At 43.6% G+C, this 17277-nt stretch overlaps 1 protein-coding gene across 1 annotated transcript; it reads left to right on the top strand.

Annotated features, from left to right (window-relative positions):
• The first annotated feature begins 1958 nt into the window (after window positions 1-1958).
• Window positions 1959-16916, top strand: GPR37 (G protein-coupled receptor 37). Its single transcript, XM_071423773.1, has 2 exons — window positions 1959-3515; window positions 14003-16916. Exons 1-2 carry the CDS (start codon window positions 2823-2825, stop codon window positions 14819-14821), a joined length of 1512 nt encoding a protein of 503 aa, XP_071279874.1. The 5' UTR covers window positions 1959-2822; the 3' UTR covers window positions 14822-16916.
• Window positions 16917-17277: the final 361 nt, after the last annotated feature.

Raw genomic sequence — 17277 nt, 5'->3', positions numbered from 1 at the left:
CCCCACAATGAACGCATTCCCTAAAAAACCCATAAAAACAAAAACTCAGAAACTGTATGGACTGCAGCAAATTTTTTTTTAAAGTGGGACCAAAGATATTTGAAAAATGCAATTTTCAGACACCAACTTTCAGTATTTAACAGCAGCAGAAGTAAACAGGAGACTGTCATAATTGCAAACCAGCTGTTTCTAAAGCCAGAAAAAGACCTTTAGCTTGGTTAAATACAATCAACAAAATCCAAATTTTCTGTACGTGCTGTTCTTTGCAACAAAGAAAATACTTAATGAAGCAAAAGAAATGTGACAAAGATAATAGTTTATAAGAATTTTCTTTGTGTTCAGAAATAATTTTTCTCAATTATAAGCAGGTGAAATGCTGACACTGGAAAACCTATGCACAACTCAGTTCTTATCTCACCATTACAGGATCAGTGATGTCAGCCAAACACTGCTTAACCTTCTTCTTGATGATCCATATTTTTTGCAGAAGTATATCGAAGGGCAGTATGTCTGCTAGCTCCTGTCTGCTCCTTTCATATAAAAGCCAGCAGCAATATCCCCCAGCACCCTTTAAGAACAAGCAGGGAATTTATCATATCTGGTTGTAATGCCCTTTGGGACTCTTCAGGAAGAAAGGCACTGTAAATGTAAGCTCATTATCATCATTAACTCCTTTTATACACCAGCTGAGCTCAGAAGCCACAAATGAGAGAAAATGTAAGGGAAAAAAGGTTAAATACATTTGCCATTCTCTTCTTTTCCTGATAGGTTTTAGCACTTCCTAGTTAGTTTTTAACACTCATAGATACCTTTATTAGATTAAACTTACTATTTATTAGGAATTCTTAAAATTACTTTGGTCATTTTTTTCCAGGAGATTTTATTTACATTGCTAAGGAAAAAGAAAATGGCTTGACTTGTATTTAGGGATATGCAACACAGCAGTACCTAACTGGTTACACACTCCTGTAAGCTCAGAAACACCTTATGATTTCCACAGTTACACCTCACCTACATGTGTGAGAATGGCTTGAGAAAAGGAAGAACTCTGTTTGTCTTATTTGTGTTTTCTGGGTGACTGTCACAGACATTTTTCATAGGAAAAATAGCACAATACCTTCTCAAACTGCTCTATGGGAAAAATGTTAAACTTTTAAACTAGTTGGGCATACTTTACACAAAAGCTCTACAAAATGGCAACTTGCAAGGGCGATGGAGAATCCTTAAGGGTACTTATAATTTTACAGTTACTGCATCCAAATTCAGCAAGCTGTCGATTTTTATTTCATTCACCTGAATGAAATAAAAATCAGAGAAACAAGAAGAAAGAACCATGAAGTTTATCTGACTGTACAAATGCAAGAAAGAAAACCATACACAAATGTCCATAGCAGGAAAAAAATTTGTGGAGACGCTTCTGATGCTATTCCAGTGCAGGATGCTGTGTGAACACCATCTCCTTCGCCCAGCCTGCTGCTCCGTTTTGCGCTCTCCCAGGGGAAACACGCGCCCCTTTCTCCCGTCCGTGGCCTCTGCCCATGCAGCGAGGTGCCCTCGCTGCTCCTGTGCCGTCCCGGTGCCGACAGCTTCCCGCACCGCCTCCCAGCCACCCCCGCTCCCACCGGGCGAGACTCCCGGTACCAGAGCAGGGCGCTTGGCTCGCCTGTCGCTCCGCTCGGTCCCGCTGGCACCCGCGGCCCGGGGAGGGCAGCCACACGCTGAGACCGGGGCGCGCCGGTGAGCTGCGGACGGCCGGCGGCGGGGATGCATCCCGGCCAGGAGAGCTCGGGGGCCGGCGGGGAGCGGCATGCCCAGCTCTCAGCTCGGCCCGGCCCGGCCCCACACCCGCCCTCAGCCCGGCTGCCCCGGCGGGCGGTGCCTCGGCCCCGCGGCGCCGCCGGGCGGCGCTTGCGCACTGCGGCCGCCGCGGCTCGCCCGCCTCTCCGGCGCGCCCCGAGAGCCGCGGCGGAGCCGCTCCGAGCCCGGCGAGCCGCACCGGGCAGAGCGGGGCCAGAGCCGCGGGGAGCCGGCAACAGGAGCAGAGCCCGCCGTACAGCAGCCCCTACCTGCGCGGGAGCCGTGGCTGCCGCCCCGCTTCACCTGGTGCCCGCACGACTCGGGAGGCGAGAGCAGCCCCGAGGGGTCCGTCCCGGGGCTTGCCCGCCCGGCGCCGGCAGCATCTTTGGCGCCCTGGCCGTGCTCGCCGTCCCCTGCCCGCGTGCGATCATTTGGGAGTGCAATGATCGATCCCGGCAAGAGTTTTGCAAAGCTCTGAAACACCTTAAGCTGCGCGCAACAGCCTGTGTTCTCCGAGGTGCTGGAGATGAGGAGATGATGTTAGTGTTCGCGACGGCCCGGCGAGGGGAGGTGTCTTCCTAAAGGGACCTTTCCTGACCCGTAGAGCCGCTGGGTGCCCGCGGCGACCAGAGGACGCAAATGGGCAGCACGAGACCGGTGCGGCTGCTGGCGAGGAGGCAGCGGTCCCGGGAAAGGGCGGAGCGCCGAGGGGGGGTTCTCCCGGCGCTGCACTTGCTACATTAACTCTGCGCGTCGGAGACGGCGACACAACTTTCCGGGTCTGCCCCGGGCGTCGGTGACAAGAGGCTCCTCGCCGCTCCGCTCGTCGCGCCCCCAGCGCCGGCCGCTGCCCGCGGCGGACCCGGCGGCAACGGGAGCAGCGCTCCTGCGGCAGCGGCGTCGTGGCTGCTCCTGACCGGGCTATTCCCGGGAGCCGGGTGGGCATGTCTCCCGCTCCCAGCCCCGCCGAGCGAGGCGGCCGCCGGGTCTGAAGGAGAGCGGGTGAGCCCCGCCGCCTCCCGGCCATGCGGCCCCTCGGCGCTCCGCTCGCCCTGCTCTGCCAGGTGCTGGGTGCGTGGGCTGCCTGCGCCCTGGCCCCGGACCCCGTCGCAGCCTCTGGGCCGCCGGCGCCCCCGCAGCGCGCCCGCTCGCCGCCGGCCCCGCCGCCCCTCGCCCCCGGCCGGCGGGCGGCCGCGACGCTGCCCGGGCGCGGAGCCCTCCCTCCCGGCGGAGCGGCGGGGCCGGGCGGCAGCTGCGCGCCACGCGGGGCCCCGGGCACCGGGCGACGGCGGGCGCGGAGCAGTGAACCCGGGGCCGGGGCGGCGGCGGGGAGGGGCGGGGCGGGCGGGCCCCGGTGGCTGCCCCTGAACGGCTCGGCCGGCGGCGAGGGCAGCGCCGGGGGCCGCGGGAACGCCACGGGGCGCCGCGCCCGGCTCCGCAACCCCTTCTACCCGCTGACCGAGGAGTCGTACGGCGCCTACGCCGTCATGTGCCTCTCCGTGGTGATCTTCGGCATCGGCATCATGGGCAACATGGCAGTGATGTGCATCGTCTGCCACAACTACTACATGCGGAGCATCTCCAACTCCTTGCTGGCCAACCTTGCCTTCTGGGATTTCCTCATCGTCTTCTTCTGCCTGCCGCTGGTTATCTTCCAGGAGCTCACCAAGAAGTGGCTTCTAGAAGACTTCTCTTGCAAAATCGTCCCGTACATTGAGGTAACGTCCGTGGGTGGGGATACGCGGACCCCGAGCTCCTCTCCCCGCCGCAAGCCTGAGCCGTGTGCGGGGCCGGCGCTGCTCGCTGTCATCGCTGCCGGCCCGGGGGCGTCCCGGAGAGCTTTGGTCCGGGTTTCCTGAGTGCTCTTGCGACGGAGCGGAGCCCGTCCCGGCCCCGCAGGGAGCGCAGTCGGCAGTGGCCGCACCGGGTCCAGCGGCACCGGGATTTCTGCGGCTCCCGCTGAGTGCGTCCGGCGCTTCAGGCCACTCGCGCGACTTCTGCCAAACTTTCCTTGTTCCCTGTGACCCTGAGAAACAAGTGATCCTCTCAGAATTAGATTTCAAGCTTTTCACTTTGTTTATTTCAGTAAAGTGAAGATGGGTCAGGAAAGCGGATGAAGGGCTTGAGGGGATCGCTTGTAAGGAGGTGATTGTAAAAATGGGATCATCCCATCAATGGAATGTCTGGACTCTTAACTTATATTTCAGCGTTCAAATCTCACGTTTATTTAGCTGCAGGTTTGTTGGGGTTTGTTTTTGTTCTTGTGTTTTTGAAAGACACCAGCTCCGTTTAAACTGCAGCTTCTTGGCAGCTGTTCAGCGGCTCTGTCAAAGAAGCTCTCAGACAGCTGGCCACAGTCCTGCCGGCAGTGCTCAGGTTGTCTGCTTTATTTATTTACTGGAACTGAACACTGAGGCTTGCTGCTACAGCGGTAGCCTGGAGTTCTGGCTGGCTCTCCTGTATTCCCGAAACCTTATGTCCAACATTATTCTGTAACTGAGAGCAGAGGAAACAACTGGTGGTTCTCTTGTCCTAAGAATGAGCTAATAGGAAAAAAAACCCAAACAAACAAAAAAGCAACCCCCTATGCCCCTCCCAGAAAACCCTCAAGTACCCAACTTGTTATTAATATAAAGTGTCAGTTTCAGCAGCACATTAGTACACAGTAACACAGAATTAACTGTCAAATGATACTACGATATTTTGAAGTGTTAAGAAAAATGTGTGACCTGTGTAGCCATAAAATTGCTGCTGCTTCTTTCATCTGTTTAGTTTATTACTGGTGGTATTGGACAAAGGGTGGAGCTGTGTTACGCTTAGTTGAATTCTAGGCCAGTACTATACCACCTGCATTTAAAAAACTCAGAGTACACTTAAGTGATTTGCATTTAAGAAGACATGATGCAGTAAATATGTATTTATGGACAAACTTAGTGCTCGAATCCTTTAAAAATCCTGAAATGGATTCTGGGGCTGCTGTGTTAACCTGTAAAAGTAAGTAGCCAGTAAGTAGCAGTGTTTTAAGAGAAACCATTTCATTTAAAATAAATAGTGTAATTTGTGTTTCAAGGACTTTCATGTGACATTTCAGTAAGTAACCAGTAAGTAAGTTGCAGTGTTTTAAAAGTAACCATTTCATTTAAAATAGATACTGTAGTTTGTGTTTCAAGGACTTTCATGTGACATTTCATGCTTCCTAACACTTTTTTGGTGCATCCACACACAAAGTTGAAATAGATCAGTATTTTAGATGATTTGTGTGGCCACACTGTTCCTCAAAATTAGTTGCTTATGCTTTGCAGCTTTTGGGCACTAAAGAGTTTTTCAAACTGAAAATAGCTTAGCTGAAATGTAGTTGCTGAAATTCAAAACTGTAATCCTGAAAAATATTCAGCTGCTGCTATATGCCATTATAATTTAATGTTACCTTGTTTTTTCACTTTAAAGTTCTGTGGATGTCTACAGCTGCTCTCATTCAAGAGTCCAGTCAGGTGAACTGGTGGCTGTGTTAGGCCTAATTATCACTGGTATCTAAAAGTAAAGCATTTTCCTTGTCCTTGAGGAAGTATAATGACTTAGTTCTAAAGTTAAGTTCTTAAGAACTTTAGTTCTTATAAAGAGGTCTAGCCTTAGGGTTCTGTGTTGCTCCCAGAATTGTATAGTTTTTGTTCAGTGTCATTAAATATAATACCCATGTATGTAAATTATCTCATCACCTTGAGAGGAGTAAGTAAAAGGCTGGATTTCCCTCTCTGTAAACTGTGGCAATGAGTGGCAGATACTGAACACTGGTGGATCATGACTCCACAGCTCAGCTGGAGCCTGGAATGAAGGACACTGTCCTATAAATCAGGATTTGACCCTGCTGAGGCAGAGAAGGCAGCTAGAGCAAAAGTTCACCACTTTCCAAGTGTTGATCTAACCTCAGAGGCATTACACAGTGACACTGACACCACCAGGAGCAATGCAGATGTGTAGCATGTCATGAAATCCATCCCATGTGCAGCTGCTGCTCCTTGCTCTGTCAAGGGTTGTTTACAGCAGTACATTCATCTGACAGCTGAACAACACTCTCTTTTCCTTTGTAACTCACCTGGGCAGGCCCTTCTTCTTCTCACACAGAGGGAAAGGGTGAAGTCTTCTTATCTCCTTGAGAGGAAAGCTTTGACAGATATCTTCAGGAGAAGTGTCCAGAACTTTGTGGAATACAAATATGGAATCATCTTCCTGAAGATGGACACATTTCAACCTCCTGTCGGTATTTTCTATAAGTTTGCACAGTGTTTAGTTCTTTTAAGGGTCTCTTGGTTCCATCTTTTCATCTCTTTGTTTTTGGGGGTTTTTTGCATATGCTGTTTAGAGAGAGAGCTATGTGTCTCACCTGGGTTTGTAGATCCAGAAATATCTCAAGCATCAAAACCCCTTATTGGCCTGAGTCTTCTGTCATACCAGCTTCTACTCTCAGAACTAGAGAACAGGGGATGGCTGATTATCCACAGCAAGTGATGCAGTGATCACAGCATTTTAACATAATTCAAGCATGCTTTGTGCTGTTTGAAGGTTTCAAGTGATCCCAGGGAAATACCTTGAGTTTTCTTAGTTTAGCCTCTTGTGACCAATTGGTTTTTATTTGTGCTGTTTTATGGATATTGTGTAGAATTCCAAAAAAGCATCTGCTGCTAGTGATAACACATATGCCCACTCAGTCTGGGAAAAATGCTTTATGATATCTTCCTGCACATTTGTATAGGTAAAGGCTGAGCTTCCAGCAGTGGAATGTCTTCACAAATTTAATTTAAAGGGCAGTTTTCCCATAGCTAATAAAGATCTTCTATGACAAGTACATTAAGTAGTAATTTCAGCTATATATTGTATAACAGTATGGCCGCTTGTAACTACTAGTTTTGAGTGTACTGAAAAGGAGTTGAGAAGAGAATTTGAACAACTAATGCAGCTACTCTGCCTGTAAGGATGTGTGGAGATGTGCTTCTCCTTTGCTCTTTTAATATTCTGCCATTTTTCTGCATGGCTCAGAAGTCTAGATTTTGGCATACATGTCTGAAGTGTTTACCTGCACACTGTTTTGTCTTTCACATGCTTTTGTCAGTATTACTCAGAATCAGGAGACGTGAGGTAAATGACAATAGAAAGACAATGAATTTGGGTAATTCCTGCTGATGTGGAATCCTTTTGGTTTTGTTCAAGGCACTCAGTCTTTTGAACTTTTGAATATAGCTCCAGTTTCCCTACTTACAGATTTATTCTAGGCCTTACTAGAAAGAAATACAAATGTAGACAAAATCTGTACTGTTATTGTGCTTTTAAATATTTTACAACTGTAGGTCATGTGAAATTAAGTTTTTTTCTTTATTTCATTTTAATGCTGAAGGCCAGTAGTGATGAGATTAAATAAGTTGTTTAAGGCCCAGAGCAACTTGCACAAGATGACAAATGGATTCTGTCAGGTAGGACTGGAAACCTTCTTTCAGGCTTAAGAAGGAACTTTGCTTGAGTTGTGTGCATTTTGCTCTTGGAGGTTACACAAGAAGCTTTGTTTGAGGGGGTTGTGTTCTATGTCAACAGATTGAATCAAGCTACTTCTAGCCAAGCAGGGGTTTAGAACTGAGGAATGGTCTAGCATGAGGGTTTGCAGAGGCTGATTTACCATCCTGTGCAGTCCAGCACAGAGCAAGAAGTTGCTGAGGCCAGTGTATGGTACACAGCCCTGAATTCAGTGCTAGTGAACATGAGGACCTCTGCCTTTCCCAGACACCTCACAAAGAACAGGACAAAATTTGTGGTGTCCTCATCTGGACCATAACATGCATACAAGACTGGTGTGATTCTGGAGCAGGCTGACAGTAAAAGCTTTTGAAATCTGATGCCCAAACTCTGCATGTGCTTTTGGCAATGAATTTGTCGCATCACTCCTGATTCTTGTGGGCAAGTTCCAGCTCAGGAAAGCTATCACAATTAGTATTCTTAGTGGAAAGCATAAAGATTGATTTGGACTGAAATACGAATTACTCTCTTTTCCTGGAGCTGATCCTCCAGGGCAATTTGAGGTGAGGCTTTTTCCCATTTCTCTTTACTTGACAGAGGTAAGCAGGAAGCACAGAGAAAGCTGCTGTTCTCTGCCCGTTCCAAAGCTGTGAAAAGAGATCCCTATTTTAAGTTTCACTTTAGGGAAGCAAGCAAATACATTTTTAATGGGAGTTTATAAAAGCTGTGTATTATCTGTCTTTTCTGTGACTTTTGATGTGCGGCATTTTCTTTATGTCTCTTCTTTGACTCCAGTCAGAGCTGTGCTCCTGAACCTTCAGTGAGTCCTCTGGGTCACTGACAAAGACACTCAGAGATGTTTGCATCAAGGCTTCATCATGAGAGTTTTCTAGGGCAATGGCTTGATATATCTTTAACTGAGCAGAATATCTTCAGTGCTTATCACATAATAATTATTTAAAACTGAAGTGTTAATATATCTCTGCCCTTTAGGTATTAATGCTATGATGATGATAGCTGCCATGTTGGTTGTTCTGTCAGTCATTCTTTCCTCTGCAAATCCTGTCCTTAGGATCCTCTGAGTTTTTGCTTTTGGCTAAACTTTGTCTGTGGTATTTCAGCATGGAAATGAATTTGTGTCAGAGTAGGTTTAAAATTGGGTCAGTAATATTTAAGTTACATATGTGTGGAGACAAAAAGGCAGCATCTGCGATGCCAGCCCTATTGACTCTGCTCTGAACACTAGCATGTAATTTCTCTATATGACAGGATTATTCCTGCAGAAGGAGGAAGAGGTAGATTTCTATCTGTAGTTACATATTGCTGCTATTAAGAACTAGTGCAGGAGTCCCTTGTGTAGTGTGATGAGAACTTGATCCTCAGTGGAGAGTGACACAGAAAAAAGAAAAAAAAATTATCTATTTGGTAGTGTGGTAGATTGCAAACAGGAAAATGAACAAAAATGAAATCCTTTCATGTTTTGTGTTATTTCCAAGCCCCTGGATAAGCATGTGATGTACTAGTGAGTATTTCCAGTGCCCTGATAGTCTGTTGGCTTTTGCTTCCTGCAGAACTCAAAAGCGGTGCATAGAAGTGGACTCTGATTCTAAGCAGTATATCTTGTGATATACAGAAGTGTAAGATATTAAGAGTAAATATCACATAAAGCATGTGTGCTTTGTGACTCCTTGGTGTGAATGTTGGTAGTACTTCAAAGGAAACAACAGTGTTGCACCTGTTATTCCAAGTGTGTGGGATCATCTCCCTGATCATAGATTTCAGAATTGTCATCTCATCTTTCAGATAGGTGATGTGGATTTTTATTTGGAAGGCATAAGGTAATTGCTGATGTCAGAGCTGTACACTGGCCCCAGATCTTCTTGGCTACTGAATTATTCTTGCCACACCACAGAAGTGTTTTCACTGTGAGATTCTTCCCTATTTTAATGCATAAAGCCATTAATGTTTAATAGCACTTCTTGTGAAAAATACAGATATATTTTTGTTCTTTTTTAATAATGATTGCTTTTCTTCGTTTTGTTTGGGGTTTTTTTTCTGGGAGTAGAGTGGGACTTTTTTATTAAAAAAACGGAAATCTAGGTAAATATTAAATAATTGTTTGCAATGTGTTGATCTTTTATTTTGCATTAGTTTGTTCTTATTACTGGAGTTTGTACTGTAAGTGTAGAGTAGCAAAAAAAAGTATTGTAATCTGTGCTAAATTTATTTATTTATCTTAGGGAAAACTGATAAATCTACAGAAGTCCCTCTGGTATGTTGCATTAACATCTTCAAAAGCTATGAAGATTAATGTGGATGTGGAATAGCCATCAGAAAATTATAGTCTATAATGGCTTGAGGAATAGAAAGTCATTTATATATGACATAACAGGAAAGGATATACAGAATCTACGAGGTGTCACTGATAGCTCAGAGGTGGCTTGTAGTCACCAACCTCTTCTGTAGTTCAGCTTTCCCATTACAATGTAAAAATATTGTGTATACCCATCTCATCTTCTAACAGAGGAGTGCCATGCTGTTTTAAGAAATTCTTTGCTATCAACATAAAATATATTCTGTCTTAGAAACTTCAACTTCAGCTGGTAGAAGGGTCTACTTCTTATAACACCTTTATTTTAACTTGTTCAATATAAACTTAGTCTACATTGTTTCCACTCACTTCTCCATCAGAATGGTCACTGCCATTTCCAGCCTGGAGCTGCTCAGAGCTGGTTGATTTTCATTCTGTTACGTTCACTGTCTTTTGGCTTAAGTAACTTTTGTATCTCATAATACATTTTTCTGTAGAGAGCAGCAATATCACTTCTTGCTCTTTGTCTTACTGGGTGGAATTACCCAACCTCTCTTTTATATTCACTTACAGAATTTGGTCTTTGTTGGTCTTTTCACCTAAGTCACCTTTCCTGATTTTGTTTCTGGTTATCATTACTTTTGACTAGAAATTAGTGGGACAAAATTGAGTCTTATTCCCACAGCCATAACTCACTGTAATACATCTACACTGCTCTGCTGGTTAGCCAGAGTCTCTGCTCCTGGAAGCCAGGGCCAAGAGCTGTGGGACCACAGCCAGGAGAAGAAGTAGGGCAGGCCAGAAAAGGCCTGGGAATATTTTGGTAATTGTTAAAGTTTGTGAAAGGGGAACCAGTATGCTGGAAGAGTGGACAGGAGACCAGCAATTATGCTGAGCATTTCATGAGTTTGCTATTGTTCTCTGTGGCCTCAGTTCCCCAAATCAGTTTTGACACTGTTGACTAACAGCTGGTGAGCTGATGACCAAGGGTTTATGCAGTGTTTTGAAGGGGCATCACAGTGCCCACTGACTCTGTCAAGGCTTTTTAAAGAGCCACAGTGTTTAAAGAGCTTCTTTTGTAACAATAATTCTGTGTGTGCTGTAGCTAGCAAACCTTTCAACAGCAGTTCTCTGCCCAAATGGTGTGGGTATCTCCTCAAAGTAGGGGTTCCTTCACCACTTCCTCAGAGCAGATTGATGGTCATTCAGTTGGAAATTTGGGGACTTGGCTGATTTCATGTAGTAAGAGAAAGTTGTAAAATTATGTCATCCTGAATGCTTAGAGGCTGCAGGAGAATCTTTAGTGGACAATAGGGAAATAAACCGGACAACTAAGTGATGATCAAAAACTACTGAGCCTGAGTTGCCCTTACCTTGCCTCATTTCCTGCCAGGTTGTTGGAATTAAGATTGGAACAGCATATCAGACACTCACCTGTTACAAGAATAGCGCCATTAAACTCCGTGCAGCCTTGCACCACTTTACAATTTGTTAATTTGTGCTTCACCTTTTCCCTCTCAAATTAATGATCTTAATTCTGTAGTTATTTCAAGGCAACATAATACCTGAAAAGAAAACTTCTCGGAATTTTTTCACACTTTCAGCTTAACTCTAATTGTTAGTATGACTGGTATGAAGAAACACACCTAGACTGAAATTGTGTGAACATGCAGAATGCATGTCCCAGTTCTCTCCCATAGGTTTTGAGCAGCACCCATTGATTTTGCTGGGTATTACTTATAGTCTGCTGTGTGAAGTAATTGAACCCTTTAATTGCTCTGCTGCATTTAAGCAAGTCAGCTGGAGTGAATCCATGATCATCTGCTTGAGTGTTTTTGTTTGGTTTTTGCAAGCTTTTCCATGGCATCACTGACTCTGCTAATCTACAGAAAATAGGAGACTGTTGCTTGTTCCAGGGAAACACTGGCTTTCTTTAGCTTGTTTCATCAGTAAATCCATGGGAGGGTTTTCAAAGCCGCCTTCCAGTATTCCTAGTTGTTTCCTCTTGCTCTATTTCCCTGTTTGAAGCCTCCAAGTTGTTGGTCAGTTAATGTGACAGGAGCCCCCTAGGTTATGTTTCTTCATGGCAGACGTGTCTTCTTTCATTAGCCCAGCCCCAGCAGCTGCAGAGTTTCATGTCTGGGCCGCTGTGGAACAGTCTGTTTGCAGTGAAATGCTGAAGTGTCTGCCTTGGGCTGGGGGGAGGCTCACGCCAGAGCTGAAAGGAAACATCTTAATGTACAGACACTCAGGTTTTCTTCTGTTTTGATGATTTTTATTTCAATCCCCAGTCATTTCCAGATCTCAGTTATTTCCCTGTCTCTTGTAATTGTAGCAAGCTGAGTCCTGACCCTTTTGTTATTCATGTTGCATGTTAAGGCTAAAGGTTTTGCTGTCACTGAGAGATTTGAAGACTGCACGCCCATTTAAATATTTTGGAAACAAAGCTACTAATCTTGAATTAAAAAATCTGACTCTGAGCTGTGATACAGGAAAATCATATTTCATTAGCAAAGTTTATCATTGTTCATTAAGATTTCCCTGTAAGTATTTTCCTTTAAATGTTTTTTATTTTTTGTTGTATTTACCAAGCTTTCTTTAAATCTTGTCAGACAATTAAATTTCCAAATCAATGGTTGCCTATAAAAAATGTTTACAGTAGTGCCTTGTCATTGTTAAATGTTTCTGCAAGTTAATTAGTAAGAGATTGGATCTTACTTATTCCATCTTTTAGGAGGCTGCTTCAAAGAATTCTCCAACCAAGCCAACATCTTGCAGTGCCTTATATTTTCAGTGATAGTCAATTTTAGCAATCTGATATGGCTGTTAAATATTGAAGACCAAAATTAATGATACATTTATATAATTGTGCATAATTTTGCTATCTATCTTTGAAGAACTTTTTTCAGAGATTTGTAAACAGTATTATTTCAATATTGTGGTGGAATTCAGAAAGTGTTTCTTAAAGTCTATATGAAATTTAAATATAGCATTGCACATCAAATTTTGATAAGCAAAATTATAGTGAACTGCCTAATATTACTTTATTGCAGAGATATGGTTCATTCATTATAAAAGTAAACATTCTTTACATTTATTAACAATATTATTTTACTTTCTTTTTCCTTCACAATACATCAACACATTTTCAGCATAACACATGTATGCAAATCCAAGAAAATAAGTGAATTAAAAACTAACAGGGCACTTAGTCTTTGTCCAATTGAAGTTAATGGGAGTTCTGCTTTAAATTTGAACTGAAGTTGAATTTATTACTAATAGAATTAGGCCAAAATGTATATAGTCTTCTTGCAAATTTATTTTAGGAAATTAAATTATAAACAGGATAAAATGATAGGAAATGATGTTTCATGACAGCACAAGATTTCTGTTCATGCATAAAATAATGATTATTAAAGCTAGAGAACATAAACATTGCTCTGTACTTGTTCTTCACAGTATGTAATTGACAGCTTTCTCTGCTCTCTCCAATCCATCTTTAAATCATTTAAAGAATGAAACTTCTTCCTTTTCTCCTGGCCTACAGTACACTCTCCCACAGAATGTTTCCTATGAAATAAAGCCTGGGTTTTCCTTGAATTTTTTCTACATGAAAAGTTGACTATTGGTTATATAGAGCCTACCCACTGTAGTGAAGATTAGTTCTGCACAGGCTCTGGAAGTCTGAGGATTTCAAATACAGTTTCTTTGAAGTAATGGTGGGGGATGACTATGCGCCTTCATCCCATCAAAATTTTGCTTAAAAACCTAAGTCCACAAAAATAGTCGTTGGATCCTACTCGATTCAGTAGATGCCTCATCCCCAGGGTTTCTAAGTTTTGTAGATATGGAAGGTTTAATGTTTTGATCCCCTGCTTGCATAGTGAACTTGTTATGTGGTCATAACTTCTGCTGAAGGAAGACTTTCCTATCTCTCCCATTTTGACCTAAAATTCCAACCCCTGTGGTGGAACCAGTCTTTCTGGAAAACACCCCTTAGAAAAAAGTGGGGAGGAAACAGTTTTACATTTTAGTCAATTCCTTTTTTTTTTTTTCCCACTCAGTGTTGCACTGATGCTTGCTTGGACCTCCAGGGGAGGTTGACACCAAGCTGGAATAACAATTTGTAGGCAAAAACATAGAAGCATGTACCGTTTTTGGAATGCATGCTGGATGGTAGCTCAGCAAACACTGGAAGCAGAGTGCTGTCTGATGCTTCCTTTGATGGTGCTCAGCACCACAGCGCTCAACTGCTTCTCGGTGAAGAAGCTCGGTGCTTCTCTTCCTCCCCCCTTTTTTTCTCATTTTCTTTTCCCTTTTCTCCCCCAGGTTTTTTTTACCCTCCCCCAGACAGCACCTGTATTAACCCGTGCTGCCTCTCCTCCTTCCCAGGTGGCCTCTCTGGGCGTCACCACATTCACACTGTGCGCTCTCTGCATCGACCGCTTCCGAGCCGCCACCAACGTGCAGATGTACTACGAGATGATCGAGAACTGCGCCTCCACCACGGCCAAGCTGGCCGTCATCTGGGTGGGCGCGCTGCTGCTGGCCCTGCCCGAGGTGGTGCTGCGCCAGCTGGCCACCGAGGAGCCCGAGTACAGCGGCAGCCCCCCGGGCGAGCGCTGCGTGGTGAAGATCTCCACGGCCCTGCCCGACACCATCTACGTGCTGGCTCTCACCTACGACGGCGCGCGGCTCTGGTGGTACTTCGGCTGCTATTTCTGTTTGCCTACCCTGTTCACCATTACCTGCTCCCTGGTGACAGCGAGGAAAATCAGGAGGGCAGAAAAAGCCTGCACGAGGGGGAACAAGCGACAGATTCAACTGGAAAGTCAGATGAACTGCACAGTGGTGGCTTTGACCATTTTATATGGATTTTGCATCATTCCTGAAAACATTTGCAACATTGTGACTGCCTACATGTCCACAGGGGTCTCTCGACAGACTATGGACCTCCTCCATCTCATTAGTCAGTTCCTTTTGTTCTTTAAGTCCTGTGTCACCCCAGTTCTCCTGTTCTGTCTCTGTAAACCTTTCAGCCGGGCCTTTATGGAGTGTTGCTGTTGCTGCTGTGATGAATGCATCCAGAAGTCTTCCACGGTGACGAGTGATGACAATGACAATGAGTACACCACAGAACTGGAGCTCTCCCCATTCAGTACCATTCGTCGCGAAATGTCGACTTTTGCTTCCGTGGGGACTCACTGTTAATTGACCTTAGGGCTGTATTTCCTGCATCTTTTTCCTTTTTCTTTTTTTTTACTTCATATTTTTCTTCTTGAAGCAAAATGCAGGAAAAAAAAAATCACTGTTAAAAACTACTCTTGAAACCAATCTGTATTAACAGTCATGCTTTGGAAAATAATTTCTTTGGTTATTAAAAGGAAAGAGAGAGAAGGAGAGCCAGCACTCAGTTCTACATCATGAGATTTTGTGTGGTGCTAGGATTTCATTGGTTGAGGAGGAGGATCCATATCAATCTGCTTTTATTTAATTCTGTAGTATTTTTTTTGATAATCACTGTAAAATGTTTATATAGACATTGTGGGCTTTGCGAGGTGTTTTCACGTAAAAGATGTGGTGGAAAGTATTTGAAGGTAGTTTTAATCAAATTACTGTACACTATTTTGAGAGGACTTGGGCTTCAGAGAATTTATAAAGTAGCATAAAAATAAATGAGGTTTTATTCTTTAACTTGATTCAATCTACATTTAACAAAGACACCTATGAGTAGTATTAAATTCCTTTAATAAGTAAAAAAAAAACTTTGCATATCATAATTTAGGTGGCCATATTTAATTAACATTTGAGTACTTACACTTGAAGGATATAATTAGAGTGTTTAAGGAAGATGATTATAATGGTATTAGATTTATAGGAGTGGGTTTTTTAATGTTATATTATGAAGGTTCAATGTGCCTCATTGAAAATTTTCTTCTTAACCTGCAGGTATACAAAATCTTGAGTTATTTTGTATTTCTTACAAAGAAACACTCACTTTATGACTGAATTTTGTCTCGTGTGATTTCAAAATCAAGATTCTTTCCAGTATACTATTTGTTTTACATTGAGTTTATGTCCTCCATCTCTGTATATATGGCTCCTACTGGCTTCAGTGAGAGTCTCATTGCAGAGAAAGGCATTTTTTTGCCAGAGGTTTGCTGACAATAAATGTGAGGGACTGAAACATGTGGAGAGTGAATTCCTTCTATTTTAAAAGGTATAAACACACTTGGGGCTTGACCTAGAGCCCATGGCAGTCAATGGAGAGGTTTCCATCAATTTCAGAGAGCTTTGAATCAGACTGGCTTCTCCTATTTGTTCTGGGATGTGTAGCATGAATATTAATCACAGGGGCTCTGTGTGCTGGTTCAGAACCATGCTGCTCTCAGAGACTGCTATTCACTAGCAGCTCACAGCCCTGAAGCTGGTTTGAGAGCCACTGTGTGTTTTGCTGATGGCTTCTTGCTGTCCACAGAGTTGTTAAAATGAGGAGGGTATGTCAACACTGCCAGCAACAGAGTGCTACAGTAAAATCCAAAGTTGTTATAAGCAAGCCAGGCTGGAGACTGCAAAGTGCCTATCCTTACCAGCAGAGCTTATATCCCCACTCTTGGCTGAAGCAGACATTCTGTTCTTGGCAGGCAAGCCGGCTCATATTTACACTGGGCAGCAGGCTGAAGTGTAGACACTGCCTGAGGAACTGAATTTTTTATAGATAGCTTGTATTTTAATACTAATTAAATAAATAATGCAGCTGTATTGAGCAGAAGGAAAATTTCATACACTCCTGCTTTGAAATTAACACTGAATATAACTGATGCAGTGTTATCTCCCTTTTGACACCTGCCTCTATATATGTTAAAGAGCTTGCTGTAACTTCTGGAAAGGACTCTATTTTTGGTTTGTAGATTCCAGACTTAATGTGTCTAATCTTGGTGATATTCTTGGGCAAGCAGTATTTCTTATTTTTCTTTACCATTTTAACCTATAATAATTTCAACTGAAAAAGAAACAGTTGAAATTAATGAATATGAATCTAAACATATATGCACATGAGTTCTTCTTCTGACTTTTGAATCAGAAACTGGGCCCTAGCAAGGCAGTCTGCTATAACCACAGGCATGGTTAAGTTCTGCTTAGAACTTGAGAAATTACCCAAGTTTTTAAAGCCCTGTTTAACATGCTCAATCATTTCTGAAGATGGCAACTGTCCCTTCCTGAGAAAACCTTTCATTGACTTACCTTTGCTTGATTACATTTAATAAAGTATGAAAGGGAATAAAGAGAAAAGATGGAAACAAAATTCTTGCTCACTTTGGTGCCTGTGTTTCCTCAAATACATATTCCCCGCTCTGCATTTTGATTTTTACTATTCTTTTTAAATGCAACATTTATAAAGAATGGGAATAAGACTCCCTTTTTGTTCCTTGCTGAGAGACCTGTTTCCCTCAGCTGCCCTTTCTGTTACAACAGGGGCTCAAGGATCTTGGAAAAGAACAGCAGAATGGGAGGAAGCACTTTAAAAGAAACAAATGAAAAAAACAGAGAATTTACTTGGAAATATTACATTATCACATTTTGCTATTTTGGGTACAAGATTGAACCAGGACACGAAATGTCCCCATTGCTTTGGATAGAAGGTGCTTCCACCTTTCCACCGTGCA

Source organism: Agelaius tricolor, unplaced genomic scaffold, assembly GCF_023055355.1.
Source record: "Agelaius tricolor isolate 1412-34295 unplaced genomic scaffold, bAgeTri1.0.p SCAF_3, whole genome shotgun sequence".
Classification (NCBI taxonomy): Eukaryota; Metazoa; Chordata; class Aves; order Passeriformes; family Icteridae; genus Agelaius; species Agelaius tricolor.
The sequence above is the reverse complement of the archived record's forward strand: the minus strand, read 5'-3'. Positions and strand labels throughout refer to the sequence as shown.